Source organism: Syngnathus scovelli, chromosome 4 (assembly GCF_024217435.2).
Source record: "Syngnathus scovelli strain Florida chromosome 4, RoL_Ssco_1.2, whole genome shotgun sequence".
NCBI classification, from domain to species: domain Eukaryota; kingdom Metazoa; phylum Chordata; class Actinopteri; order Syngnathiformes; family Syngnathidae; genus Syngnathus; species Syngnathus scovelli.
Window position 1 is genome coordinate 1,393,156 of NC_090850.1, and position 20,985 is coordinate 1,414,140.

General features: G+C 44.2%; 1 protein-coding gene across 13 annotated transcripts in view; it reads right to left on the reverse strand.

Moving 5' to 3' along the window:
- Positions 1 to 20,985, reverse strand: part of ano1a (anoctamin 1, calcium activated chloride channel a) — a 199,174-nt gene that overhangs the window by 138,259 nt on the left and 39,930 nt on the right. For all 13 annotated transcript variants that reach the window (XR_011086715.1, XM_068650430.1, XM_068650431.1 and 10 more), the window contains 5 exons: positions 13,813 to 13,964; positions 13,502 to 13,556; positions 13,367 to 13,418; positions 6,173 to 6,228; positions 5,951 to 5,989 (listed from right to left, as the gene is read on the reverse strand). Coding sequence is in view for 12 of the 13 variants with exons in the window: in XM_068650430.1 (XP_068506531.1) it covers positions 5,951 to 5,989; positions 6,173 to 6,228; positions 13,367 to 13,418; positions 13,502 to 13,556; positions 13,813 to 13,964 (354 nt within the window). In the remaining variant the exon portion in view is untranslated. The remainder of the gene's footprint in view (positions 1 to 5,950; positions 5,990 to 6,172; positions 6,229 to 13,366; positions 13,419 to 13,501; positions 13,557 to 13,812; positions 13,965 to 20,985) is intronic.

Consider the following 20,985-nt stretch of genomic DNA (forward strand, 5'->3'; position numbering starts at 1 on the left):
TTCCAGTCGAACCACATTTTTATTTTTTTCATTTCCTCATTCAACACTGATTCCACTTGTTGGATGTTATCACCTGAACAAAAGATATTTGTATCATCTGCAAAATTGATGAGTTTTAGTTCTTTAGAGACTTTGCACATGTCATTTATATACAAAATAAATAATTTAGGGCCTAAAACTGACCCTTGTGGAACACCACAAGCTATGTCCAAATATCCAGAGCAGTGATTACCCAACTTTACATACTGTTGCCGTTCTCGCAGATAATCCTTTATCCAGTCTAATACAATTCCCCTTATCCCATATTTTTCTAATTTATTGAAAAGTATATTATGATTAATTGTGTCAAAAGCTTTTTTGAGGTCAATGAAAACTCCCACTGCATGTCGTTTGTTATCTATTGCATCTGTGATTTCCTCGATTGATTCCATTAATGCCTGTGCTGTTGATCTGTTTACTCTAAAACCATATTGGTTCTCTGCAAATAATTTATGTTTTTCCAAAAATTCATCCATTCTACTGTTAAAAAGCTTTTCCAATATTTTTGAGAGTTGTGGCAATATTGAGATAGGTCTGTAGTTTGTAAAAATGTGTTTGCTCCCAGTTTTATAAAGAGGAATGACCTTAGCAATTTTCATCTTCTTTGGGAATGTACCAGTTAAAAATGACAAGTTACAGATGTACACAAGTGGCTTTGAAATCCCCTCAATGATTTGTTTAACTAACATCATATCAATCCCATTGCAGTCGGTAGATGTTTTATTTTTGCATTGCTTTACAATGTTAATGATTTCATTTTCATCAACTGCCTTTAAAAACATTGAGTGAGGATTCCTTTCTATTAATTTATCTCTGTTGCCTACATCTGGCGCTGGAATCGGTATGTTTTTTGCTCGTCCCCAACTGCTCCACTATGTGTCTGTTGTCTTGGTTTCTGTCTGTGTGCTCGCCCCTCCCCTCCTGTGTGCCCATGATCAGTGTGATTGTTCCCACCTGCCTCTCGTTACCTGTCGTGTATAAAAGTCCTGTCTGCCCCTCACTCCCTGTCGGATCATTGGTATTGGTTTTGGTTTTGGTTGCTGTCGTTCGGTGTTGGCGTACGGTCTTGATGCCGTCATGTCCTGGTGTCTTCTTGTTTCACGTCCCGGTCAGTCAGTCAAGTTATTGTTTAAGTCATGTCAGTTAACCGAGTCTGTATTTTGAGTTGCTTCAATAAACCCTGGTCCAAGCTGCACTTGGTCGTGCTGCTCCATGCTCCACAACCGACCCTGACAGAATGATCCGACCATCACAGCGGCCAGCGCTTGGACCACCCTTCACCACCAGCTCCCGCTGCGACGCCCGATCCACGTCTGAGCAGGTTCCATCGCCGTGGGCACAGCTGCCGTCGAACTTGCTCCCGCGACTCCGAACCCGCGGCCGCCATCGGAGTGCTTCTGGCGCCAGCGGCTTTGCGGCCGCGATCGGACTCTGGTGCCGCGACACCGGACCCACGGCCGCCGTTGGAGTGCCTCCCGGCGTCATCAGACTCACGGCCGCCATCGGAATTCCCCCCCGGCGCCATCAGCTCTGCGACCGTCGTCGGACTTCGTTGCCGCGACGCCGGACCCGCGGCCGCTATCGGAGTGCCCCCCGGCGTCATCAGACTCACGGCCGCCATCGGGCTCCACCCCAGCGTCGCAGGACCCGCGAACGTCGCCAGACATCCAAGCCAGCTGCGTCGGACCCGCGATCGTCCCTGGCTCCACTCCCACTGCTGCGGCGCGTGAGGGCTCTTGCCGCCGCGCACAGCCCCGCCTTTCGAATGCCACCGATCGCGGTACGGACTGTCAGAGTTGCCGCCGATCGAGGTACAGACTTCCAGAATCGCCGCCAATTACTGTACGGACTTCCAGAGTCGCCATCCGAATGCGTTCTATGTTTGGGTTGCCGCCCGAGAGCGGTTCATGTTTGTGTTTCCGCCGATTGCGGTTCTGTCCCCAAGTCGCCGCCCGAGCGCGGTTCAGTTCCCCAAGTCGCCGCCCGAGCGCGGTTCTGTTCCCCAAGTCGCCGCCCGAGCGCGGTTCTGTTCCCCGAAGTCGCCGCCCGAGTGCGGTTCTGTCCCCGAAGTCGCCGCCCGAGTGCGGTTCTGTCCCCAAAGTCGCCGCCCGAGTGCGGTTCTGTCCCCAAAGTCGCCGCCCGAGTGCGGTTCTGTCCCCGAAGTCGCCGCCCGAGCGCGGTTCTGTTCCCCAAGTCGCCGCCCGAGCGCGGTTCTGTTCCCCAAGTCGCCGCCCGAGCGCGGTTCTGTTCCCAAAGTCGCCGCCCGAGCGCGGTTCTGTTTCCCAAGTCGCCGCCCGAGCGCGGTTCCGTTCCCCAAGTCGCCGCCCGAGTGCGGTTCGGTTCCCCAAGTCGCCGCCCGAGTGTGGTGCGGTTCGGTTCCCCAAGTCGCCGCCCGAGTGCGGTTCGGTTCCCCAAGTCGCCGCCCGAGTGCGGTTCGGTTCCCCAAGTCGCCGCGCGAGTGCGGTTCGGTTCCCCAAGTCGCCGCCCGAGTGCGGTTCGGTTCCCCAAGTCGCCGCCGAGTGCGGTTCGGTTCCCCAAGTCGCCGCCCGAGTGCGGTTCGGTTCCCCAAGTCGCCGCCCGAGTGCGGTTCGGTTCCCCAAGTCGCCGCCCGAGCGTGGTGCGGTTCGGTTCCCCAAGTCGCCGCCCGAGTGCGGTTCGGTTCCCCAAGTCGCCGCCCGAGTGCGGTTTGGTTCCCCTAGTTTGTTTTTTTTGGGACGTCGGGAGCCGTCCCTTGTGGGGGGGGTTCTGTCACATCTCGTCCCCAACTGCTCCACTATGTGTCTGTTGTCTTGGTTTCTGTCTGTGTGCTCGCCCCTCCCCTCCTGTGTGCCCATGATCAGTGTGATTGTTCCCACCTGCCTCTCGTTACCTGTCGTGTATAAAAGTCCTGTCTGCCCCTCACTCCCTGTCGGATCATTGGTATTGGTTTTGGTTTTGGTTGCTGTCGTTCGGTGTTGGCGTACGGTCTTGATGCCGTCATGTCCTGCTGTCTTCTTGTTTCACGTCCCGGTCAGTCAGTCAAGTTATTGTTTAAGTCATGTCAGTTTACCGAGTCTGTATTTTGAGTTGCTTCAATAAACCCTGGTCCAAGCTGCACTTGGTCGTCCTGCTCCATGCTCCACAACCGACCCTGACAATTTGAGGCCCAACATTTACAAAGAACTGATTAAAACTGGTTGCTACTTCTTCCATATTATAATTTTCAGTATCATTTATAACAAAATATTTTGGTAATTTGTGTTGTTCGGTACCTTCTCTAATAATGTGGTTTAGGAGAGTCCATATCCCCTTAATATTATTTTTGTTATCCTCTAATTTATGCTTATAATATTCTTTCTTACTTAATCTTATAATATTGGTTAATTTATTCTTATATCTCTTATATTTATCTTCAGCGCCTTCTGTTCTTTGTTTTATGAAATTCCTATAGAGTAAGTTTTTCTTTTTACAGGCATTTCTTAAGCCTTTCGTCAACCATGGACTGTTCTTATATTTAGTTTTTTTATTATATTCCTTGATTGGACAATGCTTATTATATAATGAAGTGAATATAGTCATCAATTTATGGTATGCATTATTTACATCTTTTTCTTTATATATTGCATCCCAGTTCTGTTCCATTAATTCATGTTTTAGAGTAGCAATTGTCTCATCTGTCCTAATTCTTCTTTGTTGTTTATACACCTCAATTTCAGATTTGAAGTTATTGTCATATACTGTGAACACTGGAAGGTGGTCAGTAATATCAGTAATTAATAACCCGCTTGTTATCCTGTTTTCTATTATATTGGTGAATATGTTATCTATCAGAGCAGCACTCTGCGAAGTTACTCTCGTGGGTCTAGTGATTGTAGGAAAGAGACTGGATGAAGGGATGTTGTGTAGATCAGGGATCCCCAACCCCCAGTCCGCGGACTGGTACCAGTCCGTGGGTCACTTGGTACCGGGCCGCCAAGACGCACAGAATTTTTTTTTTTTTTTTTATCGACGATCAATTAATTCAGGTCAAGATGCTCGTCCCGGTCACGTGACATGTTTCCCCAGTCGAGCCCGCGAAGCAAGCAAAAATGAGCAAGAAACAGATGTTTGGAAGGCTTCTTCGGAAAGGGAAAAAAGCCCAATGAGGAGACAGAAGAAGAGGCTACGACTTCTAAGAAAAGGAAAGCTCCATTTAAAAGAAAATTTCTCGAGTCCTACTTAAAATATGGATTTATCGCCACCGGTGCGGCGATAGGCTAGCTAACGAGGCAAAGAAGCCTTCAAAACTGCTTCGGCACACGAAGACCAAGCATCCTGCATTAAAAGACAAACCTTAACCGCTTCGGGTGTCGCCTAGATGGGACCGGCTCGTTTCTGAGAAACAAGCTCAGTGCTCCCACTAATTCAACGTAATGGTGAGGTTTATTTTTAAGTCGTTTGAACTTGTTTTTATGCCAGTCATGTCATTTTATTTCTATTATTTTATTTATTTTATTTGTATTTATATAATTATTATAAATGTATTATTTATTTATATAAACGTATTACAGTGGAGCCTCGGTTTTCGACCATAATCCGTTCCAGAAGGCTGTTCGAGAAGTGAATCGTTCGAATTCCGAATCGTGTTTTCCCATTAAAAATGATTTTTTTTCATCCGTTCTAAGCAAAAAAACCAAAAACAAAAACGCTTTTTTAAAGCATTTTTTCATTATTTTACACCATAAACTGCATAAATAAGTGAGTAGGTAATGTATAAATAAATAATATAAATAATAAACTGAATTAATAGAGTAGGCTAGGATGGGGAATGTATTGCCGTCTTTAGCAACTCGCTTGTGTGTTTTAATCTAATAGGGGAAAAAAAACACATCAAAACATTTTTCTTTTACCAATGAAAGACAACATTTCAAAGATCATGTGAAAGTAAACAGCAAAAACGTTTTCTTAACTTCAAAAAACAAAAACATAAATAAATGCAGAAATTCTAATGAAAGACAAAATACAGTATACATATTGTATCAAAGTCTTTGTTTTTCAGGATCGAGCTTATTGTCAATTTTGCCATGCAAAACTCTGGCGCCAACTCTGACACACGCACACCGGACTCATATTTTGCGATTAATTATTTTTTAAATTCAACCGTTTTGTGCACTACTTTCCTCTTTGTTAAAAAGTCAAAGTTAAAGTCCCAATGATCGTCACACACACATCTGGGTGTGGTGAAATTTGTACTCTGCATTTAACCCATCCCCGTGTGATTTTGATCCATCCCCTGGGGGAGAGGGGAGCAGTGAGCAGCAGCGGTGCCGCGCTCGGGAATCATTTGGTGATCTAACCCCCCAATTCCAACCCTTAATGCTGAGTGCCAAGCAGGGAGGCAATGGGTCCCATTTTTATAGTCTTTGGTATGAGCCGGCCAGGGTTTGAACCCACAACCTTCCAGTCTCAGGACGGACACTCTACCACTGGGCCACTGATCCATGATCAGCTTTACTGCTCACACTTGCTTCCCTTGGAGGCATGATTAGAGTTGATGCAATCCTCAGAGTAACGAGAATGTAATAACGAACGGAATCAGTTGGCATGCGGGTCCTCTCGGCTCATCTCGCGAGATTCGACAACCGAAATTTCGTCCGACATCCGAAGCAAAAAAGGTCGGGGACCACTAGTGTAGATGATACCCAGAACCCCGTTAACACATTAGACCAAACTTGCACTGGCACGAAAATTAAGTCACACCGAGCGCACGGGTGTCAGTCTACTAAAGCAAGGTCCTTTGTATGTATGCACATCTACGGAAAAGATTGACTGGTGAAACAAGCTCAAATTTGCAAATATTCCTTACATTGTCTGTTTTTAATATTTATTTGAACTAACATGTATCAAGTAATTAAACTGATTAAAATTATTTACATTAGTCAGTTTTGGTTACCTTTCTGTCACTGGGTTTGGCATTGACTCCTATCTCCCCCTGTAACATTTAAACACTGGTAAATTCAATATCTTAAGCACACCAACACAGAATTTAGCAGTTTTTTGTTTGAGGTTGCAAATATCACATAAAATAGTTGCAAAATTATGCAACTCATGGAGCCTTCATTATTGTACTTTAAATGTTCTCAAGCCTTATTTGAGCATTGATGTTGATACTCACATCATGAGGCGGATAACCAGCTGTATAAACACCATTGGCAAGCAGACTGGTGAACCCTGTGAAAATCAATATCATAAACAGAACATTCAGGATACCCATAGAAAATACTATTCTACTGGCAGAATTTCAGTTTGTAAAACATACATAAGTGCTGCATAACCCTTGTAAAAGTTTCCAGTACGGTATCTAAAAATGCAGCAATGATTCAGGCTTGCGGGATGCAGCTTTATTTCATTACATGGTAATGATTTTCTTTGTTATAAAGGTTCAAAATCCTTCAGAAAAACGCTGATGTGCTTCAATGTGCCCCCCTCCTTTTTTTAAATATCAGCAAATATGCAAATTCGCATCCAAGCGAGTAAAGGAAAAAGGAAATGTAGGATAGAAATTGGACCATATGTTTCCAACATAGTATTTTTTAATGACATACATTTTTGGTATCTGAAACCCAAAAAAATTAGATAAAAAAAACAATGGGTAGGGAAACATTTGGCCCACCCTGTAGCAAAATAGAAACTGAAATTTGAGTATTTTTTGGAGGGGTTACAATTTTAAGTATAGTCATTTTAAATTCAGAAAATAGTTTTTTTTTTTTAATTCAAACTGTTCTATTTTTTTACTTGTATTTTGCTGACATTAGATTTCTTGAAACTGTCCCAGAATTTGATATTTTTTCTATACAGTAGGTCAAAATCTTCACAACACACATCTGCAGCGAAATTCAGACACAAACATGACAGACAACCGTTCCAGTGGTGTTCATGTAGGAATTGTGCTGCAGATTTGTTTGACCTACCAGCAGAGCAGTTCAGCTGATGTGCAAATGTGTGTATCCTGTTTTAAGACAATATTGTATTAAAAACACAAAAAGGAATAAAATGAAATGATAATCATTCAACCAAGTGCCAAGTTCAAGTTTCTGATATCACTAGCCTTGTAGTGTAGCCAGAGCCGATCAACAGCACCTAATATAATTGAACAAAAATGACAGCAATGTCTAAACAAAGAAAGATTTTGTTTCGTGTTTCTGAAATCTTAGCCTTGTACTGTGATGTCCCCAGAGTCAAACCTCAACCGTACCACTACTGTGCAACATTATCGAGGTGTCAAAATAACAAACATCTAAATCAAGGGTGTCCAAACGTTTTGCAAAGAGGGCCAGATTTGTTTAAATGAAAATGTATAGTATGTATGTATGTTTTAGTCAGCTAATACGAACTGACATTCCTCGACCCATTACCATTGTAAATGATCTTGTAAATATGTAACGATATCCTTTGCTGTCTACAGATAGGTTGATACTGCAAATGAGAATCTACTGTCTATTGCATTACCAGGCTAGTTAAAGATTAAAATAATAATAAATTAAATACAAATGAATGATTTTATGACAGTTGAATGTTTTTATATTACATGTATTGAGTTTGTTTTATTATTGTTATTGTTGTATTAACGAGAAGGATAATATTGGTGTTTCGACGGCAGTAAACAGGCCAGGTTGTATCATGCCAGACTTTTTATTCAAATTAAATCATTCTCTGTTTTATTTTTTTATTTTACCTTCATACACAACTACTTCATAATCACAAAATAATAACAGTAATTTTGTTGTTTGAGATCACTGTGAGTTGGCGGCGCGGGCACGCAGTAGTGTTTGATGATGGTGATGATGATAGAACTTTATTCATCCCACAGCGGGGAAATTTACTTGTCACAGCAGCGCATACGAGTGCAAGAAAACAAGTGCCAAAATTTCACAAAGGATAAATAACAGACAAGGACAAAAACAAGTGCCGCTAGTAGAGACGAAACACAATTTATATCAGGTGCCACGCATGTTGTAAAGTCTGACAGCAGAGGGAATGAAGGACCTGCGGAACCATTCCTTCCTACACCATGGGTGTAATAGTCTGCTGCTAAAGGAGCTACTCAGGGACCGCACAGTGTTATGGAGGGGGTGAGAGGTGTTGTCCATGATGGATTTCAGCTTAATCAATGTCCTCCTCTCACCCACAACCTCAATAAAGTCCAGGGGACAACACAGGACAGACCTCGCTCTCCTGACCATCTTATTCAGTCTCCCCTGTCCCGGTCCATACTGCCCCCACCCCAGCAGACCACAGTGCAGAGGATGGCAGAGGCCACCACAGAGTCATGGAAGGTCCTGAGGAGAGCCCTTCACACACCGAAGGACCTCAGTCTCCTCAGCAGGTGGAGGCGACTCTGGCCCTTCTTGTACAGGGCGTGGGTGTGATCAGTCCAGTCCAGTTTGTTGTTAAGGCGAACACCCAGGAATTTGTAGTTCTCCACTACCTCAATGTCCGATCCCTGGATGTTCACCAGAGTGAAGTGGGGTGCTGTCCTCCCGAAGCTCACAATCATCTCCTTTGTCTTGCCGGTGTTCAGCCGGAGCTGATTGAGCTCACACCAGCTGACAAAGTCCTTGATGGCCGTCCTGTATTCCAGATCGTTCCCCTCCGAAACATATCCAACAATGGCCGTGTCATTGGAGAACTTCTGGATGTGGCAGTGTGCGGTGTCGTGGGTAAAGTCCGAAGTGTACAGGGTGAACAGGAAAGGAGAGTGCACCGTACCCTGGGGGACACCTGTGCTGCAGTGCACCACGTCAGACTCACAGCGATGTAACCTCACATGTTGCGGCCTGTCAGTGAGGAAGTCTGTTGTCCATGCAGCCAGGCGCTGGTCCACACCCGCCTTCTCCATCTTCACCCTGAGCAGTAACAGCTGGATGGTGTTAAAAGAGCTGGAGAAATCAAAGAACATGATCCTCCCAGTGCTCCCGATGGTCTCCAGGTGAAGCAGTGTTCTGTGCAGTAAATAAATCACTGCATCATCCACCCCAACACCAGGCCGGTAAACAAACTGCAGGGGGTCCAGCTGCGCTCCCACCAGTGAACGCAGGTGACCCAGGATGATCCCATAGTCTTCATCAGGTGGGAAGTCAAGGCAATAGGCCTGAAGTGGGTAGGCTCCTTGGGGCGCGGCACCTCCGGTACGGGGACCACGCAGGAGGTCATCCACAAGGCTGGAACTTTGTTCAGGCTCAGGCTCAGGTTGAACAGGTACATGACCACGCCACACAGTCCCTGAGCAGCCTCAGACAGATGCCGTCTAGGCCCGGGGCCGGTACGGGGACCACGCAGGAGGTCATCCACAAGGCTGGAACTTTGTTCAGGCTCAGGCTCAGGTTGAACAGGTACATGACCACGCCACACAGTCCCTGAGCAGCCTCAGACAGATGCCGTCTAGGCCCGGGGCCTTCCCTGCCTTGATTTTTCTGAGGTGACTCCTCACCTGAAGATCTGTAAAGGAGAGGGGGGTGTTGGAAGACTGGGGTGATGGGGTGACTCCGAGAGGTTGAGAGGGGGTTGGTGAGCTGGCGCTGGGGTTGAAGGTGGCGGAGACAAATCTGTTGAAGAACAGATTGTGTTCATCCGCTCAGTCCTTGTCCCCATCAGCTGGTTTCCGATCAACCCCTTTACCATGGCCCGAGATAGATTGCAGACCATGGTAAAGGGGTTTGTAGAGTTAGTAGCAAGTAGACGGAGCTCTCACCAGTAGTCTGTGGATTATTTTGATTTTCCCTGTGCAGTGTCAGATCTGATCTGATCTTAGCGCCGCTTAAGTTCTTGGGGTGCGAACATTTGAATGAGGAAGTGTCTGAATCATCTGAATCATTGATTATCTTGCAAACAGACACCTGTGTGCGCATAAACTGGGAAGGGACAGGGAAGAACTCACTTGCACTCGATCATGAGCGCTCACTCATGTGCGCGTTCCCGTTCGTACGCGTTTCACTTTTGTGGCTCGCTCCGGGGCGCGCAGGTCCCCGCGACATGCAAGCGGGCCACATATTATTGGTTTTATGACACAATGCTTCGGGCCTGTCTAAATTTAGGCACAGGCCTGTTTTGGCCCATGGGCCGGATTTGGGGGATGCCTGATCTCCATCCATCCATCCATCCATCCATCCATCCATCCATCCATCCATCCATCCATCCATCCATCCATCCATTTTCTGAACCGCTTAGTCCCCACGGGGGTCGCGGGTGTGCTAGAGCCTATCCCAGCCGTCAACGGGCAGTAGGCGGGGGACACCCTGAACCGGTTGCCAGCCAATCGCAGGGCACACAGAGACAACCAACCATTTGCACTCGCACTCACACCTAGGGACAATTTGGAGTGCTCAATCGGCCTACCAAGCATGTTTTTTGGGATGTTGGAGGAAACTGGAGTGCCCGGAGAAAACCCACGCTGGCCCGGGGAGAACATCCAAACTCTACACAGGGAGGGTCGGAGGTGGAATCGAACCCGCACCCTCCTAACTGTGAGGCGGACGTGCTACCCAGTGCCCCACCGAGCCGCCGCCTGATCTACATTCTGTTTCAAATTCTAAAAATATTTCCATCCATAGGCAAGCAATATGGCAATCCACTAAAAAGCAGGTGGTTGGTGAAAGAGACAACCCTTGTTGCGGAGGGGGGGGGGGGGGGGGGGGGGGCGGGGGGGATGCTCGAGCTGACATTAGGCAAAAGACTACACCCTAAACCACCTTTTGCACCAGCCAGTTGCAAAAACTGCAAAAAACTACCATCCACACCCACATGCACACCATCACTGAGTGGGAATCGATCCAACACTGCCCGCACACAAATCAGGTGCATGTACACCTACCATCAGCGCCTCTTCGTATGTACAATATAAACATGTTGCCTCCCTGTGTGGAGATCTCCCCACTGAAATAATATCTGCATCTGAAGGCCTTAAAAAAAAGTGAAGAGTTCATTGTCAAAACAATACCAGTGTTGACATGTCAATACTGGTATGATGAAATGTACCCTGAGTTATCATCTGCTTATATTATGGCTAACATTCCAAGCAGCCCGAGACAAAAAGACTCCATTGCAATTTCAGAAACGTGTATTATAAAAACTCTTATGAACTCTCAAGAATTCTGATCATGAACTTTGAAGAATTCCGATTATTGGGCCAAAAAAAAAAAAAAATGTGGACCACCATGTTGTTGCTGTATACAACTTAGAATGTCACACTAGCAAGAGAAACATATAGAATGTGTAATTATTGAGGTGCATGATGCAGCAATTTGCTGGTTGAAATCGGGGCGGAACTAGATAAGCAAAATTGCTTCATCAGCAAGTCATGTGTTCAGTGGATGAAATGAAATTGTGATGAATGGTGACAAAGTATTGTATTTTCTGCACCATAAGGCGGTTTGGGTGAAAAGGTGCAGACTCAATTGCGGAGTCTATTTTGTATTTAATCCACGCATAGGGCGCACCGCATTATAGGGTGCATCCATGCCATGACTTACGGTAAACAAAAAAAAGAATGTGACGGGAGCTAGACAGTGAGTTCTTTATTCTACTGTTAACCTACTGTACTCACATTATTAGTGTGAAGGTGAAGGATACTTTTTTATTCTCCTCACTTTTTTGTCCTTCTTCTTCTTCCACATAATTCAACCGATTCACTCCATTCCACTTTTCTATGTATTCAAAATATTCACGAGATGAGCGCTTCCATTATTCTCATTCCGAAAATGTTCCGTTTTTGCAAAATTCGCAAATTTACGACACGTTTCCCCATTCATTCTTAATGGCACATTCAACATTTCACATTTACGTCGTTCCAGTTTAAAATTCACATCATTCAGCACATTCGAATCACATTCGAGAAGATTCTCGACATTCCCAGAATTGCCAAATTCACAAATTTCACGTTTTCACGTTTTAAATTTCCACAAAATTTCACAAAATTTCATTTTTCACCTATAATTTCTACATTTTTCAAACGATTCAACCCATTCCAACTTTCAACTGGTCATCGTTTGCCTACCTTTTCCACAACTTCCCACTTACCAAAAATTCCAAATTTTCAAATTTGAAATTCACGCCAAATTCTCCAAAATTTCGTTTTTCCCTTCTAATTTCTACATTTTCCCACCGATTCAACCCGCTCCAACTTTCAACAGTTCATCTTTTGCCTACCTATTCCACAATATCCCACTTACCCCAAATTTTTAATTTTGAAATTTCCCCAAAATTTCACAAAATTTCATTTTTTCTCCTCTAATTTCTACATTTTTCAACCGATTCAACCCATTCCAACTTTCAACTGTTCATCTTTTGCCTACCTATTCCACAACTTCCCACTTATCAAAAATTCCAAATTTTCAAATTTAAAATTCACGTCAAATTCTTCAAAATTTCGTTTTTTCCCATCTAATTTCTACATTTTTCCACAGATTTTAGAACTTTTCATCTTTTGCCTACCTATTCCACAACTTCCCATTAACCAAAAATTCCAAAATTTCAAATTTAAAATTGAGGCAAATTCTCCAAAATTTGTTTTTTCCCTTCTAATTTCTACATTTTTCAACCGATTCAACCCATTCCAACTGTATTCACTTTGTTCACCTTATGCTTACCATATTCACCCCCTTCACCCCAAATTCTTACCAAATTCTAGTGATGGGTCAGGCGACACCGATGCGTCGGCGCACGTGTTGAGCTCATAGAGTGAAGCCCTGAGTGGGTGCGCGTATCGCTTTAAAAAAGTCACGTGACCGAACGAGCAGCAGTATAGTCTATCAAGTAAGCGCGCCAAAGCTCTGGTAAAGGAAGCGCATTGTCAACGGGATGGATCTGTTAAAACAATATCTGATCTTTTGCAGTCCCCAAGTCAGAGACTGGGACAATCAAAGACCCACTACTCTGCACTCCAGCCTCATCTGTGCCGTGTGAGTGGCTGTTTTCAACGGCGGGAGAACTTGTGTCCAAAAAAATGCAACAGGCTTACTTTTAAGACATTGGAAAAACTTTTTTGTAAAATTTGTACGTACTGTAATTATGTGGACGCTCCCTGCCTTCTGCTAGCTTGCGGGCAACTTTCGTGCCATAATTCCTCAATTTAAAATGTGTTGAATGTTTTAAGGCAACCTCATAGCTGGAATACCCTTCTGTTTTCACTGACTGCATGCTCTTCTTGTGTTATATTTTATAATTGGTCAACACACCACCTTATCAGTAATACTTTCTGAGGGTCTTTTTTGTCAGGTGTGCAGCAGATATTTACATTGCATGAATAATACAAAATAACACAATAACGTGAAAAAAAATCCCTTAGAATTAGGGTAATGTGAAAATCTATTACCCAATGAGTACAAGGCCCTGGTACATCTTGTCCTTTTCAGCAATTCATACACCTGGCAAAACAGGAAATACACACATTACACATTATACATCTCTTCATATTGCACTCCTTGAAGTTAATCATAATCATACTTACAATTGAGCTCCTTGTCTTGCTGTCAAAGAAATTATCTCTGTCAGACAGATCGAATCTAGAGACGAAACCCCATAACAAATCTAATGTTAGACACTTTTTACTCTTGGCAACAATAACAATTTCATTTATATATATATATATATATATATATATATATATATATATATATATATATATATATATATATATATATATATATATATGCAGACGTTTGCAGATGGCACTACAATTGTTGGCTGTATGAGAGATGTTTGACACAAAGTTATTATGGATACAACCAGTGTTTTAAGTCAGGTGAAGATTTTACTCACAGGTGTGCCTTCTCTCTGGAAAATGGGTGTAACAGTGATTTCACACTTTTAGGCTTGTTGGTGTCCACTTTTGGGTGCAATGGAGATGTGACTTTGTGAATGAACAGTCGGATCTTTTCCACAATATTACTTCCTTGTTTAACTTCAAAAACCTAAAAGGGGCACAAGAGGAGTGAAATAGTGTTAATTCGAACTGAAAATTGGTTGTGTTTAAATTATTTATATTTCATTTAATGTGACCAGTGCCTTCAATGAATGAAAGTTCATGAACCTGATCATATTTTGGACGAATGTGAACTGAACGTAGCGCATTTATGCTTTGTGAACATTTTTGTGAACGCGCTCATTCTGGGGCCACTGAGCGGTTTGCCAGGTATTCTCTCTTAGACTTCAAAATAAAACCTAGCTAAACACACTTTAAACAAGGCTTATGCGGGGAAAGACAATTTGGAATCCCGGCCACAATCAGTCACACGGCACGTGCGTAATCAAAATGTGCTGTGTGCTGAGAGGAGTGAAGAAAGCACAATGAGACTTCAGTTGATGTAAACCCAGTCTTGTTTTAGTAATTGTTTTGGGCTTTGCACCTTTACCTTTGCAGTATGTATGTATGTATGTATGTATGTATGTATGTATGTATGTATGTATGTATGTATGTATCTCTCTCTCTCTCGCTCTCTATCTATCTATCTATCTGTCTGTCTGTCTGTCTGTCTGTCTGTCTGTCTGTCTGTCTGTCTGTCTGTCTGTCTGTCTGTCTGTCTGTCTGTCTGTCTAAGCCGAGAGGACCCGCATGCCAACTGACTCCGTTCGTTAGCACGTTCTCGTTACTCTGAGGATTGCATCAACTCTAATAATGCCTTCAAAGGAAGCAAGTGGGAGCAGTAAAGCCATCCTAAAACCCAAAGACGCTCCTAAAGCAATGCGACAGTGCGCGCCCGGCGTGCTGCGGTTGCGCGATCGGACCAAATTAAGCTCCCTGCGCACTGAGGTCCACTTCAATTTTGGAAAGTCCATTAGGACTTTAAAAATATTTTCTAAATTTCAGCGACGGCTCTGTCACAATAATGCGACCAGCGCGGTGCAGTTGCACGGTCGGCGACGCGCTACGGGTGCGCGTTCGATGGTGCGCTGCAGTTGCGCGATCGGACAAAAATGCGCAAACGAAAAAATGCTTAAAAAAGGCGTTTTTTTGCTTGGAATGGATTACATTTTTCTCCATTATTCGTAATGGGAAAACATGATTTGGAATTCGAACAATTCACTTCTCGAACAGCCTTCTGTAACGGGTTGTGGTCGAAAACCGAGGGTCCACTGTACATATATACATACATACACACACACGCACGCACACGCACGCGCACACACATTGAAAGTTATATATATATATATATATATATATATATATCGGTATTTCGGCGGGTAATCCGGTTTGAGATCGAGGTAGAAATCTGACGAAATCGGAGCAGTGAGAAGCGACAGCCAGGTGCGCACGCGTCCTCACGCATGGTTGATAAATGCATGCTTGATTATGTGTGAAGACTGCTGATATGAGATTTTAATTAAGATAGTTCAAATTAAATAATAAATAAGCCACACTAGAGCAGCGTTCCCCAACCTTTTTTGTGACACGATTAGGTGCCGGACAAAACGTCAGTGCCTCCCCAGTCATGAACCTCACCGCATGCCACTGATATATATATATATATATATATATATATATATATATATATATATATATATATATATATATATATCAGTGCATTTCACACCTATGCCTTCATTAGGAATTTAACAACATTTTACTCACCAAAAATCCTGACTATTTGTACACAAAATCCATCCTCCTTTCTTTCCTCAAGAAGATTTCAATTGCTCTGTTGTGCAGATTATTGGTGCGTTTCAGTTCCATCAACAAGTCCTTTTTCTATTGTCATCGAAGCTAATGCTGAAAGTCGAGCCTGCCCTGTCATATTTCTGGCATAAGTTTTAATTCGCTTTAGGGCTGAGAATGTCCGTTCAACAGAAGCAGTGGATATGGGGATGGTCACAACCAAATGCATTTCTTCTCTTCCTTCAGCCATTGTGGGTTGACAAAACAGCTATTAAATCAACACAACAATTTCTTTGCTTGTGCAGCCCACTACAGATGCAGTTTGCTAGCTCTGGCTAGTACACTCTCTGACTATCCAATCAAAGTGTGTGAATATGCTGACGTTTCCGCACGCTTGCAAGAGGGCCTTGGTGTCACCAACTCAAAATCTGATTGGTTGAAGCAACAGTTTCATCAACATTAATTTGATGCTACAGGGCCCGCAGAACTGATTGTGAAGGCCTCCAGGCAGATCTCTTTGACCCTGTCAACAAATAGTGGCTGAAATGTGATTGGTTAAATGCTTAAATATGAAAATACACATCTGGAAGCAGCACAACCGGTGGGCTACCAATGAAAGGTAGCGGACAGAGCATTTGGAATGATTTAATACGTATTCATGGACAAAATATAGTTAACATCAGTCTGTGAGTCAGATACTTTTAGGCCAGCAGAGAAGGCTTTGCAGGCTCTGACGGCCCACTATAGAGGTTACAGTTTCAAAAACCTCGGCGTGATCTGTGTCTGCTGTGTGCTGGCTGGACTTGTTGGTGCCGTGAGGCTTGGCGTGGGAGCCATCGACGCGACCTGGATGTGGTGGGCTCCTTGGCGGCCCCGCATCGCCAGCCGGCGGCGCCGCGGCTTCCTGCCCCCAGGGCAGGACGACGAGGACGACGACGCCGTCGAGGACGACGAGGACGACGACGCCGTCGAGGACGACGACGCCGTCGAGGTCGAACGACGCCGTCGAGGACGACGTCGTTGCCGCTCGCGCTTCTCACCATCTGGCTTTCGGCTGCGGCTAACGCCTCCACTCATCTCCAGGATCCGCCACTTCTCCACGTCCGTCATGGTACTCCATTACACGCCCGCCGAGCTTCGCCGACTCGTTCCCGCGCTTCCTCCTTCCGGGGAGTTGGTTACCGCACTCCAAGACCTTGCCCTTCTACGCCGACCCCCCTACATCCACCGCGGATCTCGCCGAAAATGTATTTACACTTCAAATACTGAAAACTGCATTCTAACAATTTGGGCTGACCGCAGCTCACACAACGGCTTCCACACTTCCTCCTTACATCATCACACCAACCCACGTCATCAGAACTTGTCCTCTGTGAACCTTTTCAACCTCTTGACAATCCCAATCACCTCCCCAACGGCCCCTGGACGATTTCTCACTAAATCAAACCACCCCTTCAGGATACTCTTACTTGGACAGCCCACGCATTGAGGGCAGAGGTGGCGGCATCGCTGCCATTTTTAATCAAAAACTCAAACCTTTGCCAAACCAGAGCCTTTGCCATTGCTGCCCCCACTCTCTGGAACTCTCTCCCACTGACCATCCATAATGCTGACTCCCTGCACTCCTTCAAACACCATCTCAAGACCCACCTCTTCAACTCTGCATATAACCCCTAACTCTTTGAGTGTGTGTATGTGTGTGTGTGTGTGTGTGTGTGTGTGTGTGTGTGTGTGTGTGTGTGTGTGTGTGTGTGTGTGTGTGTGTGTGTGTGTGTGTGTGTGTGTGTGTGTGTGTGTGTGTGTGTGAATTTTCTATGTAAAGCGGCTTTGAGTATTTAGAAAAGTGCTATATGCAACCGATCTATTATTATTATTATTATTATAAAAACACTCAATAAAGCACATGAAATCAAAAACTTGTTTTCGTTCATGCGTACCACTCCGTTCCGAAGTCCCATTGTCCGAATCAAACCTTTTAACTCCGGAGTTGGTCTTCCTTTACTGATGACCTCCTGCTTCAACCGAAAATCCATAGTTGAAAATCGTTTCGATATGTAATCCTCCATTGTACAAACCGGATTTGGTTGAAGTTGGGAAATTGTGTAAAATGTAAATAAAAACAAAATACAATGATTTGAAAATCCTTCTCAACCCATATTCAATTGAATACACTACAAAGACAACATATTTAATGTTCAAACTGATCAACTTAATTGTTTTTTGCCATATAATAATTAACTTAGAATTTCATGGCTGCAACATGTCCAGTAGAAGTTGGGAAAGGTGGCAAAAAATACTGAGAAAGCTGAGAAAAGCTCATCAAACACCTATTTGGAACATCCCACATGTGATCAGGCTAATTGGGAACCGGTAGGTACCATGATTGGGTATAAAAGGAGCATCCCCAAACATGCTAAGTCATTCACAAGCAAGAATGGGGGGAGTTTCACCACTTTGTCCACAACTGCGTGAGAAAATAGTTGAACCGTTTAAGAACAACATTTGTCAAAGCAAAATTGCAAGGAATTTAGGGATTTCAACATCTACGGTCCATAATATCATCAAAAGGTTCAGAGAATCTGGTGAAATCACTGCATGTAAGCGCCACGGCCGAAAACCAAGACTGAATGACCGGGACCTTCAATCCCTCATACGGCACTGCCTTAAAAACCGTGTGTAAAGGATATCACCAAAGTGGCTCAGGAAAACTTTAGAAAAACACTGTCTGTAAATACAGTTCGTCACTACATCAGTAAACACGGGTTAAAACTACCATGCAAAGCAAAAGCCGTTTATGAACAACATCCAGATAAGTCCACTTTTCAAATTGTTTTTGGAAACACTGGACGTCGTGTCCTCCGGACCAAAGAGGAAGCGGACCATCCGGACTGTTATCAAAGCAAAATCCAAAAGCCAGCATCTGTGATGGTATGTGGGTGCATTAGTTCCCATGGCATGGGTGACCTACATAAATGTCCGGCAATTTTATGTATGTTCGTCTCGTGTGATACGTCGTGCTACTAGTGCGGCGGGCATGTTCTGCTCAACATCGGCGGAAGTGGGTTTTATGGCGTTCGTTCGCGGGACGACAAGATGGGTTGCGTTCGCCTGATAAGATCCACGAACCGGACAGTGCGTGCCTGCTGTGTGCTCGTGTTCACAGTGGCCTGGTTGACTGTCATCTTTCCGGACTCTGCTGTGGATCGGGAGCGGCTAGCGTGCTATCACTCTTATTGTTCATCTTCTTGTTTTATTTTTCCTGTGTTGTTTACTTGTATGTGCGTTGTGAACTCTGTCTTGTTACCCTGGGATAGTGAGAAACGTAATTTCGATCGCTTTGTGTGTCTTGACATGCGGAGCTATTGACAATAAAGGAGACTTTGACTTTGACTTTGACTTTGACTAAATGTTGAAAAGTACATACAGATTTTGGAGAAACATATGCTGCCATCCAAGCGGCATGGACCTTGCTACTTATTTCAGCAAAATAATGCCAAGGCACATTCTGCACATGTTACAACAGCGTGGATTCAAAGTAAAAGAGTCCAGGTTCTCCCCTGGCCCGCTTGCAGTCCAGACCTGTCTCCCATTGAAAATGTGTGGCGCATTATGAAGCGTAAAATACAACAGGGAAGACCCCGGACTGTTGAACAACTGAAGCGGTTCATCAAGCAAGAATGGGAAAGAATTCCACATGAAAAGATAAGAGAATTAGTCTCCTCTCTTCCAAAACATTTATCGAGTGTTATTAAAAGGAAAGATGATGTAACGAAGTGGTAAACATGCCCTTTCCCAACATCTACTGCACGTGTTGCAGCCATGAAATTCAAAGTTACCGTAATTTCCGGACTATAAATCGTGGTTTTTTTCATAGTTTGGGTGGGGGGGCGACTTATACTCAGGAGCGACTTATATGTGAATTTCTTCGCAAATTTTCAAAATTCAAAAATCCGTGATGTAGTGAAACCGCGATGTAGCAAGGGATTACTGTCATTTGACCTGCAAGTGACGTCAGCAGGGATCCATAAACAGGTGTAAGGGCAGTTAAGTTCAACGGTGCCTAATGGACCGTGGTTGTGAATCGTTGAAACATCACAAAACAGGAAAACGTGTGAGCAGCGTTCTGGGCAGATGGTCACTAAGGGGCAGGCACAGCAAAAGTCGTTGGTTCGGACGAGCACGAGGGAGCGGACCTCTCACAGGGGTCGTGGCTGCGAGGCCAAGGCGCGGGAGCCGGACGAGCAGGATGATTGTCGTTGAGTCGCGCCGGTCCCGACCGATGTGCGCAGTCATCCTCGGAAAAAAAATGTATGATCTGAACCGCACGCCGAGGTGGTAGAAGGCACCGGCATCGCCGAATGGACAAATAGATAGAAAGAGAAAGGAGAAAAGAAGGAGATAAAGTGGAAAAGAGAGAACACTGCTGGGAGGCTGCCACTCACAATGGCGCCATACCAAAAAAAAATCATGGCGGAGCTTGGAAATGCGCAAGGAATGTTGGTGTTTGTTATACACGAAGTCAACATTTTTACCATAGTGAGTCTAATTTGAATTAGTTTTTCTGCAGTGTTTTGACATTATTTTTCATCTCTACGGAGAAAAAGGCAATGTGTACAGAAAGTCCATGCATCAAGCATGCAATTTGCTGGAGATACACAAGCAGAGCAAAACAATCATGGCGGAGCTAGGAAATTTCTCTGCATCGTTCCAACTTTAGTACGCGTGTTGCCTAAGTAAAACTGGCGCCAATAAAGCCACAGTTTTGAAGGGAGGAGAAAAATGTCACTGCTCTATTCCTGTGACGATTCATATGAATTTAACGTGTTGTATTGACATGGAAATTAACAGTGTAAATGACATCCATTTTCGTCACAATGGCCATGCCTCAGCAAGTTATTAATTGTCCTGTAAACAGGTTATTCGGAATGTTTCAGAAATTGAAATTTTTATCTCAACGCGACCATTGACTACATGTGAAGGTATTGTATTGTAAAAACACAGAGTCCAATTTTGTTTAGAGTGTTGCCATACCAGTGTCAGAATTCAAGCCATCTGTGGCTATTTCCAGCACATTTTACCTTGTTCTGCACCGGTGATTCGTTTTTATATTTCAACCAAATTTTTTTCTATTTTTCGAGTTTTTGTAAAACATCTTGCCAAAAGGTGTTGGAATCATGACACCAGCCATCCTCAACCATTGTTAATTCAATAACGGGAGGATTTAGGGCAGGGGCGTCAAACACTCTCAGTACACAACTCAGTCCAACTTGTCTGACCCCAAGATAAGCTGTACCTTTATTGCAGACAAGCTGTACCTTTTCCAGTCTCTTGTGCAGTGA